At 36.8% G+C, this 18,067-nt stretch overlaps 1 protein-coding gene and 1 long non-coding RNA gene across 2 annotated transcripts in view; one reads left to right on the top strand and one right to left on the bottom strand.

Annotated features, from left to right (window-relative positions):
- Positions 1 to 14,218, bottom strand: part of FAM174A (family with sequence similarity 174 member A) — a 32,942-nt gene extending 18,724 nt beyond the window's left edge. Inside the window, exon 1 of the mRNA XM_026498562.4 lies at positions 13,624 to 14,218. Within this exon, the coding sequence (XP_026354347.1) occupies positions 13,624 to 14,063 (440 nt within the window). The 5' untranslated portion in view covers positions 14,064 to 14,218. The remainder of the gene's footprint in view (positions 1 to 13,623) is intronic.
- Positions 14,219 to 14,228: 10 nt separating this feature from the next.
- Positions 14,229 to 18,067, top strand: part of LOC113255040 (uncharacterized) — a 152,649-nt gene continuing 148,810 nt past the window's right edge. The window contains exon 1 of the long non-coding RNA XR_007190475.2: positions 14,229 to 14,542. This is a non-coding gene — a long non-coding RNA (uncharacterized LOC113255040). The remainder of the gene's footprint in view (positions 14,543 to 18,067) is intronic.

Genomic DNA, 18,067 nt, shown 5'->3' with positions numbered 1-18,067 from the left:
GGTTCATCCTTTCATAGTAAAAAGTAATAACCTGGTAGCCACTTGCATTAACAAGTACATTTATGTTCTGGTTAAGCCATCTCTTAGTTTTGATCACAGCAACAGAATATGCTTTTTGTTTATCCAGAAGGAAACCTTATTCTGTTTTAACAGTATCATGATTTTGTTTAGAGAGCAATTGATCCCAGCCCTAAGAGATACATAATGATCATAATAATTGGTGTAAACCAATCATGAAAATATAATTTTCCTTTTGCCAGTCATTGTCTAGGGCTGAGCAGATAAAGCAATTCAGACAAATGAGAGGATGGGATGACCCTAGCAGTGCAGCTGAACATAAGAAGAGAAGGCCTCTTTTCAGGCCACTTCCTCTTTCCTGTTTGAGACACTACAATGTGAGAACAGAATCCTTAAAGCTGAGGTAGCCATCCTAGGGAGGGGTAAGGATGGGGGAAAAAAAAAAAAAACAGAATTCTTGATAACCTTACAAAATCACTGAACCAACTCTGAGACTGCCCATATTCATTATATGTAAATAACAACAACAAAATATGTCCTTAAAGTCACTTTTAATAGGCTATTATAACTTATCAGTAAAAACTTCCTAACTGATCAGGGCACTTAGCATCTCAGCTTCTCTGAGTTAGGTGACCAATCTTCCATCACTCAGATGTATATTTGCTTCTAACTTTCTTCTTTTTAAGACTCTTTCAGGCAGGTTCTATTACCAATCCCTCCATTCTGAATAATCACCTTTATTTTTTTCTTTGCAGTTTTCAATAAAATATACAGTACACAAAAAAAGTCCACTAAAACTTTTCAGTTTCATTCTACACTTGTTTTTTTCAGTAACTCAGTAGTCTCATCTCCATCTAGATCATAACCTTTTCATTTTTTTCTCTCCTCAGAGATTCAGCAGCCCAAATTCATGAACACAACTGTTTTAAACTGGACTCCTCAAAGGTGTTTTAGTGGAAGTGCAGCCTGTCTCTACCACTAAAAAAGATGGGACTCGAACACTGGAACAATGCACAAGGCCTGCTATCATGGGACCTGTCATGTCCACCGGCCCTATTCTCTCTAAGAGAAATTACTCTGCATACAAGCTCTTTTGAATGGGTAACGGCGGCTAATGGTGTATTCTACCTTGCAAAATCCCCTATTCTCAACCACAACTAATATGATCCTCTGATGGGCACTTTTTCTAAGGGTTGCCAATCTCTAGATTGGACTGTGACCGATGATGTGGCCTAGTCTATAAAGATAAGCCAATCAGAATATCTACCTTAGGAAATCAATGTAGAAGAAAACACATGCACATAGGTGCAAACAAGAACATGAGACAATTTGAAGCTGTTATGGAGATTAACAAACTCATGGAGAGACTGCAAAGCATACATAGTAAGGGGAAGAATGGGTCACAGTAGCCCTAAATTACTAAATTACTTAATTTTTATTAAGAAAGCAAAAAGTAGAAGCCAGAAGCTATGAAGTAGAAAAAGATATACACAGCGAATGAGTAACCCAGTCAAAAGCAAACCGAAAAAAGGCAATGAAGGTGTACATAAATTTTGTTAATTTTATATAGCTGCATTACTTTTTCGAGAGTTAGGACAGTTTCCCAATGGGTATCAATGTGTGTTCATTATAATGTGTACAATTTGTAAGAAATAGTACAGACTAAAGTAACTGGAAAAGCATTATTTAATTGCTTATTATTTTCAGTATCATTGAGAATTTGTTTTCTTATTCTTTAAAATGCAAATTCATCCAAATGAAAAAGTAAAAATATGATCAATTAATCACTTCAAGAACTCACTGAACAATATAGAAGGAATGCCAAATTTGAGTAGAATTCAAACTGGATTCTTCAGGAGCCTGGACACTTCCCAGCTATATGACCTCTGATGTATCACTTCATATGCCAGACGTTACTAGTGCTCGCTCACACACACACACACACACACACACACACACACACACACAGTCTTACTTCCCAGCTCTTCATACAGTTAGGCTCCTTTCTAGGCTTAAGCTGTCAAAAGCCCCTGCACATTCTTTAGTCTCTCTTACCATGCTCTGACAACCGTGAAAGGCTTAGGTTGAAATGGCAAAACCCTAATATGAAAATCAGGCAAAATGCTGAGTTGCCACACTGGGGGCAACGATCCTGGAGGACAACCCAAGCCTGCAGCAGAACTTTCATAAAGGAGAAATAAATTTTTATTGCATTAAGCCATTGAGACTGAGGTTGTTTATTACCTCAGCATAACCTATATTTCCCTGATTAAAATATTCAGACTCTCATATCCATTCCAATATCTATAAAATCATCTACCTCAGAGGTGAGAATAAAGTAACATAATGTTTTTAAAAAAACTTTATAAAAGTTCTGTATAAATCTATATAAATTAAAGGTGTGTGCCTAATATGCTTAATGAAAAGAAAAAGTGTATAAATGGTAACATAAGGTTATAAATATTCATAATGCAGTATGCTGCTAACATGAATTGACATTTACAGACTTGGGTAACAAAAGAAAGTTAAAACTAAAACTATAAAATTAACTGGAGGAACAGAAGCCTACATGGGATAGTACACATGTACAGAAAGTTTATTTTTTATCTTTTCAATCTTTTGTCATATTACTGAGAAAATTAGTGAATAAATAAAATTACAGTATAAACTACAGACAAGCCAAAGTATTTTTTAATATTTTTACTTTAGAAAAACATAACACAGTTTGGTACACAGAAAGAATAACATTATGTGCCAAACAAAATTGCCTAAGAAAACTCGGCATCTTCATGTTATTCTGAGAATTGCCAAGTCTCTGCCTTTCTTTAACAGGGGAAAAAAAATAGTATTAAAGAAAATAACAGTAAAGATCTCTGAAAAATAACTAGGAATGACCTAAATGATTTCTTAAGAAAATGATTTTAAGATTCCAAATTTATGATTGAAGTATTTTTCATGCTGTTTTGTATCATACTGAGCAATGCAACTTATCAAGATGTACCTTCCAACCCAATTTTAACTTTTATTTTATTTCTCATATCTGAGACAAGACAGAGCATAAGTAATTTTAAAAATATAGATTTGAGAGTTTCTTTACCAAAAGTAAAATTAAAGGCAAATGTTGTAATATAAAAGATATATACCAACATGGGCAATGGAGATCATGACAAAACAACTCAAACTTTGAAGACCAGGAGAAGCAGAGGTCACATTCAAGATATTCAGCTATTTAACAACTGCAAGACATAATAATCAACTAATCAAGACAGACACTGGCTCTAACAACTGGTGGAGTGTACTGGTATATAGTCTCTGAATATTAGTACTAAAGTTTCATAATTCACATCTGTTGATTATTTTATTTTCAGGAAAACTCTGTAATAACCAGATCTATCGCAATTTTCTCCTATTTGTCCCAAATCCAACCTTTTTAGTTAGATTTGCATCCCCCAGTTACACTTATTACAATTCAACCTGATGACTGCAGTTATCTTAGATAACGTCATGCACATTATCCTGGGTAAATATATGCAAATAATTTATGTATTTCAAACAGTCCCAGTTGACTTTTCTGCACAGCCACAGATCATGAGTCCATAGCTCTTCCAATATAAAAAGTATGTGAAGTAAGTTAAAATGACTGGATTATTACAGAGTTGATGTTAATACCCGTTGCACAACTACCTCACATTTCTAATCTTCATTTCCAGGCTTTGCTTTAGTTTTTCCATATATTCTTCCTATTTCCTTTTGTTATTTATTTAGGAAACATTTGAATATTTTAGAAAAAGGTCTAAGGAATAGTGTACAGAGGGCAGACAAGTGAACCAACTATTACGGTTTACTGGAAATACTGCAATTATACTGGTGCTATGCCTGAATGTTTGTGTACCTCCAAAATTCATGTTGAATCCTAACCCCCAAGGTGATGGTATTAGGAAGTCAGGCCTTTGGGAGGTGATTAGGTAATGAGAATGGAGCCCTCACAAATAGGATTAGTGCCCTTATAAAAGCAGCCCCAGAAAGCCCCCATGCCCTTCCACCATGTGGGGTTATAGATAGGAGGCACTGTTTATGAATCAAAAAGTAAGCTGTCACCAGACACCAAATCTGCCAGTAGTATCATGATGGCCTTCCCAGACCCAAGAACTGTGAGAAATAATGTCTGTTGTTTATAAGCCATCTGGTCTGGTACTTTTGTTATAGCACCCTGAATGGACCAAGACAACAAGGTGGTTTGGGACCACAGAGGTTTTTTGATACAGCTGATGTTTTATTTTCATCTTCAAAGACAACTAGGAGTTTGATAAAAACATGCAATCCCTCTGCTTGAAAAATGTACGTCCTTAAAAATATGGCACACTTGAGACTGGAACAAAATAAACATGGAGAATGATGAAAAAAAGACTGAGGAGGACCTTAAATGTTAAGCTAAGGGATATGAACCTTACCCCATAAGATGCCATAGAATAACACCGCCCAACAGAACTTTCTGCAATGATGGAAATATTCTACACTATGCAGTCCAATAAGGCAGCCAGCCAGTAGACTCATGTGACTACCGAACTCTTAAAATGTGGCTAGTGCATCTAACAAGCTGAATTTAATTTTAATTTACTGGAGTTTTTAAAAAGTCACATATAGCTAGTTGGCTACCATGCTGTACAGCCATAAAGCACAAGTGTAAGCATAGAGGATGATCAGAATTACATTTCAGAAGGAAAACTAGATGTTTAGTGAGGAGAGTAGGTTGAAAGAGAGACACACTTAGGGGTGAAGAAACAATTTAGAATGGTAACACAGTAGTCAAATGATGTGATCCTAAAGGAATGTGATATCAATGGAGCTGGCCAAGTGGTAATGTAGTCAAGAGCTATTAGAAAATGAAACTGTATGAGCAGATGTAGAGGGTAAACAAAAGGGAGACTTGGGGTGGCTCAGGTTTCCAGTTCAAGAAACCACATATATAGTGATACCATTTACCTTTACAGAACAGTGCAGGGAAAGTCGGGACAAAAATGATGGTCTCATGTTTGAACCTTTGAGTTTGAATCATATATCCAGTAAAAGTTGGCTCGCCATACATGATGGAAACTCAGAAGGCAAACAACAGCTTAGAGGTGGTAATTAAAAAAAGTGAATTTTGGATAGATCACTCAGAATACATGGGTAGTCAAACTGCAGAGTTAAGGAAAGGACCCAGAGAAGACCCCAGTATAGAAGAGGTGAAAGTCTTTCCTCTCCACAAATATTTAATAAATGTTCTATCTCCTAGAAACAGGGCAGGGGCTTTTAGGGACCAAAGATGAATAAGATGCAGACTCTGTTCTCCAGGAGGTCAGAGGCATAATAGAACTCTATTAGTAGGAAGAAGAGTCCGTGGAGAAACACGGAGAATAAATACTGAAAGAGTTAAGAAAATCAGAAGCTGAAGGAAGAGATAAAATATTGATTGCTACAGGAAAGATAAGGAAGTGTCCATGAAACTGATGTGATAAGGTTATTAATTGTCTCCTGCAAGGGCACTTTTAGAATGGTAGAAGTAGAGGGGAGCCTGAGTGGCTCAGTCGGTTAAGTGTCTACCTTTGGCTCAGGTCATGATCCTGGGGTCCTGAGATCAAGTCCAGCATTGTTTCTGCCTCTCCTCTGCCCCTATCCCCACCACTCATGCTCTCTCTCTCACTCTCTTTCTCTCTCAAATAAAAATAAAATAAAAATTAAAAAAAAAAGACTTAGAATGGTAGAAGTAGAAAATAAGACTGCAACAACCAGAGGAGCAAATGAAAGGTGGGGAAAAAGAAGCATTCAGTGGAGGATATGCTCTCCCCTCTCATCCATGCTATTTCCACCACGTGGGCTTTATTTAGATTCTTTCTTTCCATGTCTTCTCAAGGTCCTTTCTTTCCTTTAATTTCAATATTTCTTTTTCTATTGGCTCTTTTCCCACTGCTAATATTTGAATATACTTCAATATTATATTCTTAAATGAACATCACCGCCCCCCCTTCAATACTTCTCCCTGATGGCATAGCCGAAACTGTTAAGAGTGACCAAAACATATCCAAAGAGAAAAGGCCGACTGAAAATAGATTCAGTTGCAGGGAAAGTTCTTAGATCATTCATGTTGATTAGGAATAAAGATTCCAGCCTTCTATACAAATTTAATAGTTTTTGCTATATTAACTGTCCAAATAGCCTTGTCCATGGCAATGAGATTCCCAAGTAGCTTCCCCCAACTAGCTTAATCTCTTGCCACCATATTCCTGAAAGTCAATTTCTTATCACAAAAAACAGTGATACTCCTCCACTAGATGATAAGCTCCATGAGGAAAAATATGACATCTTAGTTATCCTTTAAGTTCCCATACCCAGACTATTATGTCACTCAAACTTACCCGATGCCCAGAAGAGTTTATTAAGTGACATAATAGTCACTCAAACTTATCATGAAATGATTTAACTGAATTTAAAGGTAGCCAACACAATAACTTCTCCAACCACTTCTTTGCATAGTCCACATTCAGCACCATTTTACAAACATTCCCCAATCACTGTGCCATAAATGCAAATGATTTACTGATTTGACAAAACAAAAATTCCCTCAGCCCTTGCGTTGCTAACAGGGCCCGAGGTGGACAGAGATCAGGGTAAATAGTCTCAGGCATTCACCCCACATGGATATCAATTTCTAAGTGTGGCATGACATGAAAAAGGTTGGGAAGGGTGGCCCTGGCCCCAAAACCCCCAACAAATTAACCACATTACTTTCATCTCCCAAAACTGCACATCTGATGAACACTGCTTAAGTTGAGAAAATCCTATTATCACATGAGAGAAACAGAGTAGAGAGATAGCTTTAAAAGCACTCCCTGAAGCCAAGATTATTATAGGAGAAAAGAGACAAGACCAGTGGAAGACATCAGAAAATAGTAATGAAAGAAGAAAAATAAGAGTCATTATCACTACTAAAATTCATTGAGCAGTTACTATGTGCCAGGAACTGTGCTAAGTACTTAGTATAGATTCTTTAAACAATCCTTTCTGGTAAATCTTATCATCTTCTCTATTTTACAAAACCTGGGCTGAACCTTAGATCTGCTATTTAACTCACCCAAAGATATACAACAAGTATACTCTCATGTAAAGCTACGATTAGAATTCAGGGAATCTGACTTCTCATCAGGGAACACTGAAATGGGATCAGGACAGCATAAAGAAACAGAGGTCAAGGCAGCAAAAATAACTCAAGAATTAGAGATAAGTAATAAATGCAGCCAAACTGTTCAGAATAATGACTCCTCTGGTAGAATAAAGAACATTTGGTAGTTTGAAGGTGATTAGTGACTACTGACTGGTGGTCGAATTGCAGGGCACTTTTTGAGCCAGTCACAGGAACTTGTACTTTAAACTGCTGGATTAAAAAATGTATCTAGCAAGATGGATATGAATAATTTATATTTCTCTTTGAAACCCACAGCAAAGATGGATCAGGGAGGTAAACAGCTCTTGTTTTTGGTAACTGTACTCTTTTCCTGTTTGCATTCATATTCCTTTATTGGTAGTATCTCTACCACAATAAACACAATCTGGTGAGGTAATAATTAGGATTGCAACCATCTCTGCCAAGAGGTAGGCCACATTTATTTCTCCTTCCATGGAATTCAATTCCCAAACTGAGGGACAAAGAGACTGAAAACCACTGCATATCTATACAGTGTAAAGAAACTTCCGTTTTGGTTTCTTACCTCCTAAACTGCTTTAGTTCCTATCTATTATCAAAATCTAATTCTGCAGTTACTTTTTGACTTTTGGAGATTAAAAAAATCCCCTTTACTTTAAGTTACCCAGCACTGTTTCATGTGTTTAACCAAAATAGTGAGTGATACAAGTGGTAACCTAATCCTTTGGTATTAGAAGGAAGGAGGAAAGGAAAAGTATACAGAAGATGGACGAGGGATGTTATTTCTTTTGAAAAACCTAGTAACTATTTTCCCTACCTAAACATTTATTTTCTCTGTCTGGTCGACCTACTTCATTTACTAGATATCTGGGTGTAAACACTGCACTTAGTCCTGGGTAAAAAATAAGTAAATAGCCTCTGTTTTCATAGAGTTTCTATGAGTCTTCTCCAGCAACTTCATTTCACAATGATCCTAGGCATACCGTTGATACATAATCACCTTGACATTTTGGCATCCGACCACAAAGCCAGATTAGCATTTTATAATATTTTAAAACTATGACTAAACGTTTGGGGAAGGCAAGTTTCATCCGTGCAAAGAATATCAATTCTTTAAGAATGTATGCTTATTAAATATATTTCCAAACTCTGAGTCTCTATATAAAACATTCAATATATCCTACCTAGCTGAACAAATTATGGCAAAGCAGGACAATTTATACTTACTGAGAAAAATCCACTTTCCAAGGATGTATCAACACACAGAATATAAGTTCCAAGAAGGCAGGGGCTTTTCTCATCTTGAGCACTGCTGATTCTCACCACAGGGCCTACCACCAGCACACTGTAATTGCTCAAGCGTATTTACTGAATAAATGGCAGTGAGTAAATACATAAATGTTAAGTAGTCAAAGTATTCCCTATTTTTGCCTAAAGTGAGTGATTTCTACTGATGTCTTATGATTTTATAAGTAGTGCTGAAACCATATGTCCTCTGGGAATATAAGAAAATAAATTCCGTAACTGAGATTCTTGTTAAGCAACCAGATGGGAAAGATATCATTACCAATTCCACATTCATAATTCAATAATGAATTGCTCCAGGAGGAACAGAGGTAGAAATATGTATGATCAGATTAATACAAGTTATTGTAAAGTACCACTACTCCCTGACTATGTCTAGCAAATCAAGAAAACCTTTGGAGGAGAAAGGGAAGTAGGGAGTTTAGGTGGAATGCTAAATTATTTCAGGTTGGCACAGATACACTATCAATAAATGCTAAGGTTAACTCACTTTTTAAAAATAAAATTTGAGGTTTTTAATATTAAAAAAACCATTATGTTTTAAATAGAAAGGTACTGTGCATATAATGTTCACTTGACTTTTGTCCTAAAATAAACTAGCCATCCTTATGTGCAGTATCACTTTAAACTGGTGACTTTAAGTAATCACAGGAAGCAGTATAGTAACTAGGCATGCTGAAAAAGTTCAGAAACAACTGGGTTTCAATGCGGTTCTGCCATGGCCTATATATGTCTTTGGACAAATTATTTAACCTCAATTTCTTTAACTGTACAAGAATAGTGTTATTTATTTTGAAGGTTTTTTGGCAGGTATTAAAATGGAAAATGCCCATGAAGTATGTGCCATTGTATCTGGTACATAAATAACTAACAAATGTTAGATTATCATGATGATAAGTAAAATTTCAAAAATAATGTTTCAGTTACAGAGTAAGGTTCTTTTAAAGAAAACTAGTGTCTTAGCTAATAGGTATAGGAACCATTAAAATTAAATTAATATTGTGTATTTGCTAGATGCTAAGTATCAATAGGACCTGCCTTTTTTTACTTTTCCAGAGCATCCTGTACATTCTTTATTACCTATATGATTGTTTGATTATTGTCTCTCTGCTCCTCTAGTCTATAAGTACCCTGGAGGCAGAAATGTCTATCTAATGTCACATTAGATCCTCAGTGCCCAGTTCTGAGCAACTGAATAAATACTGAAAATACTGACTGCCTGCTCCCAGTACCCAGTTCTGGGCAACTGAATAAATAGTGACTGCCTGCTCCTCCAGTCTATAAGTGCCATGGAGGCAGAAATGTCTATCTAATGTCACATTAGATCCCCACTGCCCAGTACTGAGCAACTGAATAAATACTGACTGCCTGAATGAAGGCTAGTATACTAAATTTCAGGCTCATCTCCACTATATAAAATAGCTTTCTTTCCCCATTTTACATCAGGAGTTACTACACTAGAAAGGTTAAGTGACTTGCTAATGATCAGAGAGGAAAAAAGTGTCAGGACTGGAATCTAAGGCTTGGTCTCCTAATACACCGTATTGAATACAAAATGAAAAAGCATCAGTGCCATGGCATGAAAAAATAAATAATTCCTTGTTTTTAAGGCAAGGACCATTCTTCACAAATTTATACCGAAATTGCTTTTATAATAATCAACATTCATGCTAAAAAAATAATGACCGTGTAATTTTTTTCTTGCTTTACTGATTTTACTGTGAGAATAATGTCCCATAGAGAGGAAGGAAATCTAAGTATTATTGAGATCTTCATTCCTCCCTGCTCTATCAATAAGAAGCAAATACCATTAAATTTTCAAATCTTTACCACCTACCTATAGCAATACAAAAAAATGCTCATTCATTAGACAACTACTTATTCAGTGCCTATCATATGTTGTACATAATATTCAGCACTTAGGATACAGTACAGAGTAAGAGAGACAAAGAGCCTCTTCTCATAGAGACTATATATTTTAATCTTAGGAAGCCTACTCTTTTCCTTGTATATATTTTTCAATTTCTACTGAGACAATCTAATTGTTTTTTGGAATATTTTCAGACTCAAAAGTGAATTATTATTATTTCCAGTCACATATTCATTAAAACTGAATTCGATTAAAACAACTTAAAAGTTTCATGGAGTTTAAGTATTTTACAAATAAAATATTCTCAGTGTTACCACCCAAGAGTTAAGGAAATTATTTTTTCCCATTCTTTCCCCCTGGCACAAATAAACTAATGCTGGTGTGCTGTTACACATACTTTAAAAGTAGGGAGCCAAAATGGGCATTCACCAAAATAAACAGCTTTCATCCCATAATCTTGAAGCAAATATATGAGTTCTGAACACTGCCCAAACACCGTTAGCATCAATCAAGCCTGGAACATCAGGTAGCCAACTAAATTTAGGACTTGAACTGAATGTTCATATATCAGATGAGGGTTAAAAAAATGAATGAATGAATATATTAGATGCTGGTTAAAATGATTAGGTGCAGTTTTTCTTGGCCATAGTTCAGAACTTGGCTCTTAACATACAATATGTTAGTGAGTCATCCAATGGAATCATACTGAAGATTGTACCCTTCCAAGCTTTACAGAAATGAAGACAGGAAATTAATGGCAATAAACATTTATATATAAGATTATAAATTAGGTAGAAGCAAAACAAAAAGATAAGGTTCATCCCAAAAAAGTATCATCAGACCCATAATTTACAAGTATAAGAAAAATAATACTCAGGGTACTCTGGATCTTTGAAGGTACTATACAGATAGCATTAAATAGCAGTGCGAAAAATAATTTCTGCTTCAATTTTCTTCTAATCTTTATATCAAGAAGAAAGTCTCAGCTTGGTGGCTATGTCTTTAACACCTCATGAACATGTTCTCACTTACCCTTTAACAGAAAGTGGCCCTGGATTTGCTGGCTTTGTGAACCAATAGTATCTAGCTCAGATAATGCTGTTTACACCAGTGGTTCTCAAATGTTTTGGTCTTGGGATTCCTTTACATTCTTAAAAATTATTCAGTTCATGTTTACGTGGACTACACATTATCAATACTTAATATATTAAACCTAAGAAACTTTATAATACTTATCATTTAAAATAATAAATCCATTACATGTTAACATACCTTTTTATGAAAAATATACTTGTTAAAAAGAAAACTAAAAAAGGTGAAAATGGCACTGATAAGACTTTTGCAAATCCCTTTAATGTCTGGCTTAAGCAAACAGAACTACATAAAAAAGGAAAACAGCTAGGGGTTCATATTTCCTCCTGTATTCAAGCATTTGCAATATGTTGTTTGGTTGAAATATATAAAGAAAATCCAGGTTCACATACATACGAACCTGGAAAAGGGAGGAGCATTTTAATAATCTTCTCAAATACTAGTGTTTATTTTTTTTTTTTAATACTACACCAAAACTCCACAAGAGGTAAAAACTACTTAGACAGTGCTCCCTCAGCTTTTTTCTTGGCTGAATCCTTCAAATAGTGACGTCTTGGCTCTATATGTCAGCTCTTCAGAAAGATAGTCACCATCTAAGCCACTTAAATAATCTTATTATAGGTTTTCAACCTTATAATCTTATTATAGATTTCTACCAAGTCAATCTTATTACATGGAATATTCAAATATCACAATTGATGACATAAAACAATTTTACTTCAGTAATAAAAAAAAGTATCAAACGAAGGTGACTGATAACAATGTCACTAATCTGATTATATAATTCCTTTTCTACTTTATACAGCGTTAAGTAGAATAATAAGTGGCAATCAATCATCTACTTGTATTCATAACCTGCTACTTAAATAACATAATGACCTGGTCTACTTAACCCAAAGGTTGAGCATATGTCAGACCTAGATTTCTTGTTAAGGGGAAAAAAGAGGGAAAAACATTCAAAAAAAACAATGGAATTTATAATCATAGATATTAGACCCCATGGGACACCAGATAAATCACTTTATTTCTCTGAGTCACTTTCCTCACAGGTAAGGTGAAAAAATTTAAGTCATCATATATGTTCCAAATCTGAAATTTAAAGATAATCTAGCATTCTGTTGTAAGAATAGTCTCAAAATGATTTATTTTGTAAATTTGTACTTTTGAATGATTTAGAACTAATTTATAGATGAATTCATTTTAGAAAGGCTTTTTTGGTAAGTGAAATATCAAATTTGTCCATTTACAAAATCAAAATTTTGTAAATTTGAAGTCAGATTTTAGTTTTGTTAGGTGTTAAATATTTGTTCCAATACTAAAACTGAATATATTTGACATTTTTTTCTTTTGCTGCATAGGTTTTCCATCTTATCGTGCAACTGTTAACATTTTGCACTGAAATACTTTGTGCCATGCAAAATGAGTGCTAAATCTTTCCGATTAATGGGGTACACGGCATAGACTGAACCATACAAAACTGTTACTTTTCCAGGTCAAAAACAGTAAAATGTAGGAAACTTCATATATTATAATCTAATTATGTAAATGGCAGATTAAAGACCAATATGAGAAAATACTGGTAAGGAATAACTTTTCTTCTAAATTTTATAAAATTTTATATTTTTTTAAATTTTAAATTTTATAAAGTAAAATATTCATAAGGTCTCTCTGCACTACTATTAATCCAAATAATACTAATTTCCTAATAAGTGAGAATATTTTATAAAGAACTCTAGGACTCACAGATGCTACTAAGAGGAATCCTGTCCTTAGGAGACTTACATTCTGATAGGCAAAATGACAAAGTACATAACAATATATAGAGTAGAAAGAGAGAAGTATTAGAAGATAGTGTTGTCAATATAAGATTACTTCGTCTTCAAGGAAAGTGTGCCCTTTGACCAAGGTAGAGAGGTTTGGAGGTGAAGTATTAATTTATAATTTATAAATGAAAGAAGAGTAATTACTTGGTGGTTTAACTTCTTCCAACGGTACCACAGGTTTTTAAAGACAAACATCACAATTGCACTCAGGCAGACAACCCTGCCTGATAATGGGGGCAAGCAGGCGCAACGCCAGGTCACAAAAATTGGCTTGCTAGGTCACCAGGCAGCCCATCTCAGGCCTGCAGGGGAAGCTCATGGAAGCTTCGCCTCACCTGACTGTCCTGACGACGAAGTACACCAGCACCGCGCCGCTCACCACCATCAACACGGTCAGGGCCCGCTGGGTCATAGGCTTGTCGCCGGGGTTGGGGCTCACAGCAAGGCTCCCACCCACTGAGTCTTCTTCCCCGGCCTTTCCTCCGGAGTCGTCTGCTGAAAGCCCTGCCCGGGTGCTACTGCCATTGCCGCCCTCAGCGCCCCGCGGCCCTGCGGCTTCTGCCGGAGCGCCTCCCAGAGACTGGGCGGCGGTGGGGCCGGGGGGCGGGGGCGGCAGGGTCCGCAGCCCGCGGTCCCGAGGCCCAGGGTCAGGTGCGGCCTCGGCCGCCTGCAGCAACAAAGCCAAAGGCCCTCCCAAACCTGGCAGCAATAGCAGTAGCAGGAGGGCGGAGGCCAAGAGGTGGCTAAAACAGCAGCTGCAGTGCGGGACTTTCATCGTCCCCGGACCGCCCTCTCACCACGCCGGAGCCGCCGGGCCCGCCGCCCTGGCTCCAGGAGGAACCATGGGCACAGTGGAGAACGAAGATGAAGTGACCAAATCCTGAACTGAGGCCCGGCCCTGGCAGGTGGCAGGGGCAGGGGCAGCGGCAGCGCCAGCGACAGCCGCCAGGACAACCGGAAGTTCGTACATCTCAACAGCCAGTGATACTACGGACGCTTTAGGTTGCTAACAAGTAGGGGCAGGCGCGTTCAGTGACGTCAGGAGCGTACGGTCCTCTGCGCACGCGCCTGCGGAGAAGCTCTGCGGTTTGGTCAGAGGAGGAAAGTAAACAAAAGAAGGTTGTGTAAAGTGAACAACAACTCAGCTCAGGGAACCGTGAGAGATTGGAGGCTCATAATTGGCTTCCTTGGTTCAAAACTGCAGAAACACAGCTAATCATTGGTCAAGACGGGCTTGACTTTCCCTCAGCTCAGGTACAAATTATGGACCTCTTTCTGACTGCCTCTAAGACCCTGACCTCCCTTTCCTTAGAGCATTTACTTTAGAAACTTCTGATTGTAAATTCGTTCTCTGCCCTTCTGAGATAGAAACCCATCATTTGTTCTTTGTTTAAAAACTTATTCATTCAACAAGTTGGTTAGAATTTCTACTCCTTGCTTAGCAATGTGCTGAATTATGAGTACCTGACAGTAGACAAATAAGATGTGATCCTTGCTCTTATAGCACTTACGTTCAAATAGAGATAGTACAATAAGTAATTGCACTTATTCTGAATTCTGAATTCTGTGTTATAAATGACAAGCGCAAGGTCTATAGTAAAACTTTAGTAAGGCTATTGTAGTTAGCGTAGACGGGATAATGTCTTTTAGCTGCTTTATGCTTTAGCTGGAAGTAACAGAGTAATGCAATTGCTCCTGCCTGGTAAAATTGCAGAGACTAGGCATCTTAATGCTGGGTTATAGTGTGAGGAAGAGTATTAGTGACACACCCTAATTTTAGCTTCCAACCTGGCCTTTATCAGTAATAAAATGGCTGTTTGGATTATCTCTCTCTCTTATTCACAACTTTCTTCAGAGCCATAGATGGAAGACGGTTGGTATTTAATGCTCCCCTCTACCTTTCAAAAAGTCCAATATAAACACATCAAAAAAACAAAACCAAAATGCATCATCATTCCTTCCTTACAATATGTCATATTACCACTGTGTATTTCATCTTCAATGATGGCATTATTCTTCTCTCAGATGCTTAAGCAGGAAATCTTGGAGTCATCCTTTACCATTGGTTTACCATCCGTATCAATCCTTGCCAGTAACTGGGACGTACAAAGTGCTAAATAATTGAAATAGCAAAGCCAAACTAATGCTTCCAGATGATTAGAGTATATCATATTCTAATTTTTCTCCAAATGTGACTCTCAGCCACCTGAATCAGAATCAGAAATATAGTATGTTTAAACTGTAGATTCTAGGCCACTCTGAGCTAGAATTTTTGGGAATGGGGACAAGGACAATCTATGCATTTTTACTCAGCTCTTAGAGTGATTTTCATTTGCACTAAGTAGTTTAAAGATCTCTTTCCTTTCCCTTGCCACCTGCATCCAGATGTTGTCAAATTATCAATGTTCCTAACGTCTTTTTCATTAATTAACTCTTTTTTTTCCTGTGCTTCTACCAAGGGATCATTTTTTGTCTTACTAGGGCTATCCTCTAGCTTGCTTGGGTCCCAGCCCTTTCTACCTTCAATTAAACTTTACTGTGAGGGTAAACTTTCAAGCTCAGATCTCTCTTAAAACAAACAAACAAAAAACCCAAAAAACAAAACACCAAGTAGATTTTTCCAGAGATTCTGAGTCCTCAACAACAGTGATCTTAAACATGCAAAAAAATCTACAAATTATTGTGTTCTTGGAAGACCACTATTATTTGCAAAGTATAATGAAAAAAATATTTTCAATTTCATCACAGGAACTAGGAGCAAGATTCCTGGGAGAAAATACTGTATTTTGCTTGTGCAATATAAAATGACAATTTGGACCACACATGTCTATTTAAAAAACAGTATCAAACTAGGTATAATTAGTGTTTCTGAATTGTTTCTGTTAATAATAATACCATATGTTCATATACTTGTTTTCATTTGGCTTGCAAACAAATTGTGCCAACCAATAGAGATTTAAAAACACAAAGGGAAGAAAAATTCTTATAACAAGGAATTTATATAAATTTACTTAAATTAATCTGCATACTGGGAAAAGGCCACCATTGTTTTGATTTATTAAGGAACACCTCAGCTGACAAACACCAGTCTTCCATGAAAATATAGTTAAAAACCACTGGCCTGCTGAGAAAAATCTAAACCCTTCAGTCTGGTATTAAATACTAATTAAGCATCTATTATGTACTAGATTTCATATTATTAAATGTTAAACTATTATCTGTGTAATCCTCACAAAAAAACCGTTACTATTCCTGTTTTATAAATTAGGAAACTGAGACACAGGATAATCGGGTAAAAATCCGCTGAATGAAAATAGAGCTGGACAGTGAACATAGGCAGTCTAGCAGCAGAAGTGGGCTATTTCCTCCTACGTTTCTATCTTCTTCTAATTAAGAGTTTCCAATATTTGAGTCTAGCTTATTGTCTCAACCAGCTTTGGTAGAATCATGCTGCATAACAAATACCAAAAAGATTTCAGTGGCATATAGCAAATAAGCATTGATTTCTCACATCTTTGGTAATGCTGAGATTGACTTATGTCAATAAGCTGACTTTGTATAGGCTTGGTTGTAGGCCACAGATTTAGTTCATTTTTACTCCAGGCACTTCATTCTTCTGAGATCTCATGGCTTTCTGGGTAACGTTCTTTTCAAGTCTAAGATCAGAACTTCATGAAACAGAGTGGGTGAGTGGAAAGGAGATGGGAGCCATGTGTGTCTTTTTTTTTTTTTTTTCCTAACAACTGGTTACCCAAAAGTCCTGCCTTATGCCCCTGACATGCATTTCATTGGAGGGAAGTGTTACATGGCCACTTCTGGCTTGCAGGAATCTGGGAATTTTAATATTTAGATGGACATATTCTAGTCTCTAGCTAAATTCTATTTGTTAGCAAAGAAAAAGAGGAAATTTATATTGATAGGCATTTCCTTTTAGTTCAGTCTAATAGTAAATAAGGTTCAGTAAGTGTTCCCTGGTGTCAAAATCCCCTTGCTTGTCCATTAAGGATGAGGAAAGGTAGGAGAATGGTTCAACTGTAATAGTCATTCATAGTCATATCTGACAGAACCCCTTACATTTTAAGGGGCAGAAACTTCTATATCAGGAGACTGTCTATATCCTGAAATCCAAAAGGAAATAGAGTTCAGTAGTCCAGAAAAGAGAATATGAACTGATTATGTAACCAGGAGGCCAAGAGAATTTACTGAAAGCTAGTGTATTAAGGCAGAATTGGAATGTCAGACAGCTAAAGGGCCACAATTCAAGAATAAGAGGATGATGCTATTGGGGTAGGCACTGCATAACAAAGGAGGAACATGAACAGATGTTAGAATTAAATATTAAAAGAAAATGGCCACACAAATGGGCTATGGTTTCTGAGAGGAAAGAAATAGGTGAGCCCACAGTTGCTCTGGACCTCTGCTTAGGGAAAATTTCCCAGCTCCAGTGCAGTGACTTGAAGTTCAGTCAGAATGTGGAAGTGTCTCTCTCATCTAAGGAGGCAGAGGTGAGAGTTCTGGACATTCGAAGTGGTTGGAATCTGTGGGGCAGGAGATTAAGAAAAGGAGTCTATAGAGGTCATGCAGTTCATATGGGGGTTTCCTATAAGTCCTTGGCTGAGAGCTGGGCTGGACAACCATAGACATGGCCACTCACGTCTTATTAAGAGAGTGACTACTGCAGAGGTGAGAGCAGAACTGAGATAATAAGACATTAAAGAGTTCTGGGGACTTTGGAATTTTGACCCAGACATACTGAATAGACCTTAACACCTTCTAACA

The sequence above is a fragment of the Ursus arctos genome, unplaced genomic scaffold (assembly GCF_023065955.2).
Source record: "Ursus arctos isolate Adak ecotype North America unplaced genomic scaffold, UrsArc2.0 scaffold_5, whole genome shotgun sequence".
NCBI lineage: Eukaryota > Metazoa > Chordata > Mammalia > Carnivora > Ursidae > Ursus > Ursus arctos.
This window is presented reverse-complemented; position numbering and strand designations above follow the sequence as displayed.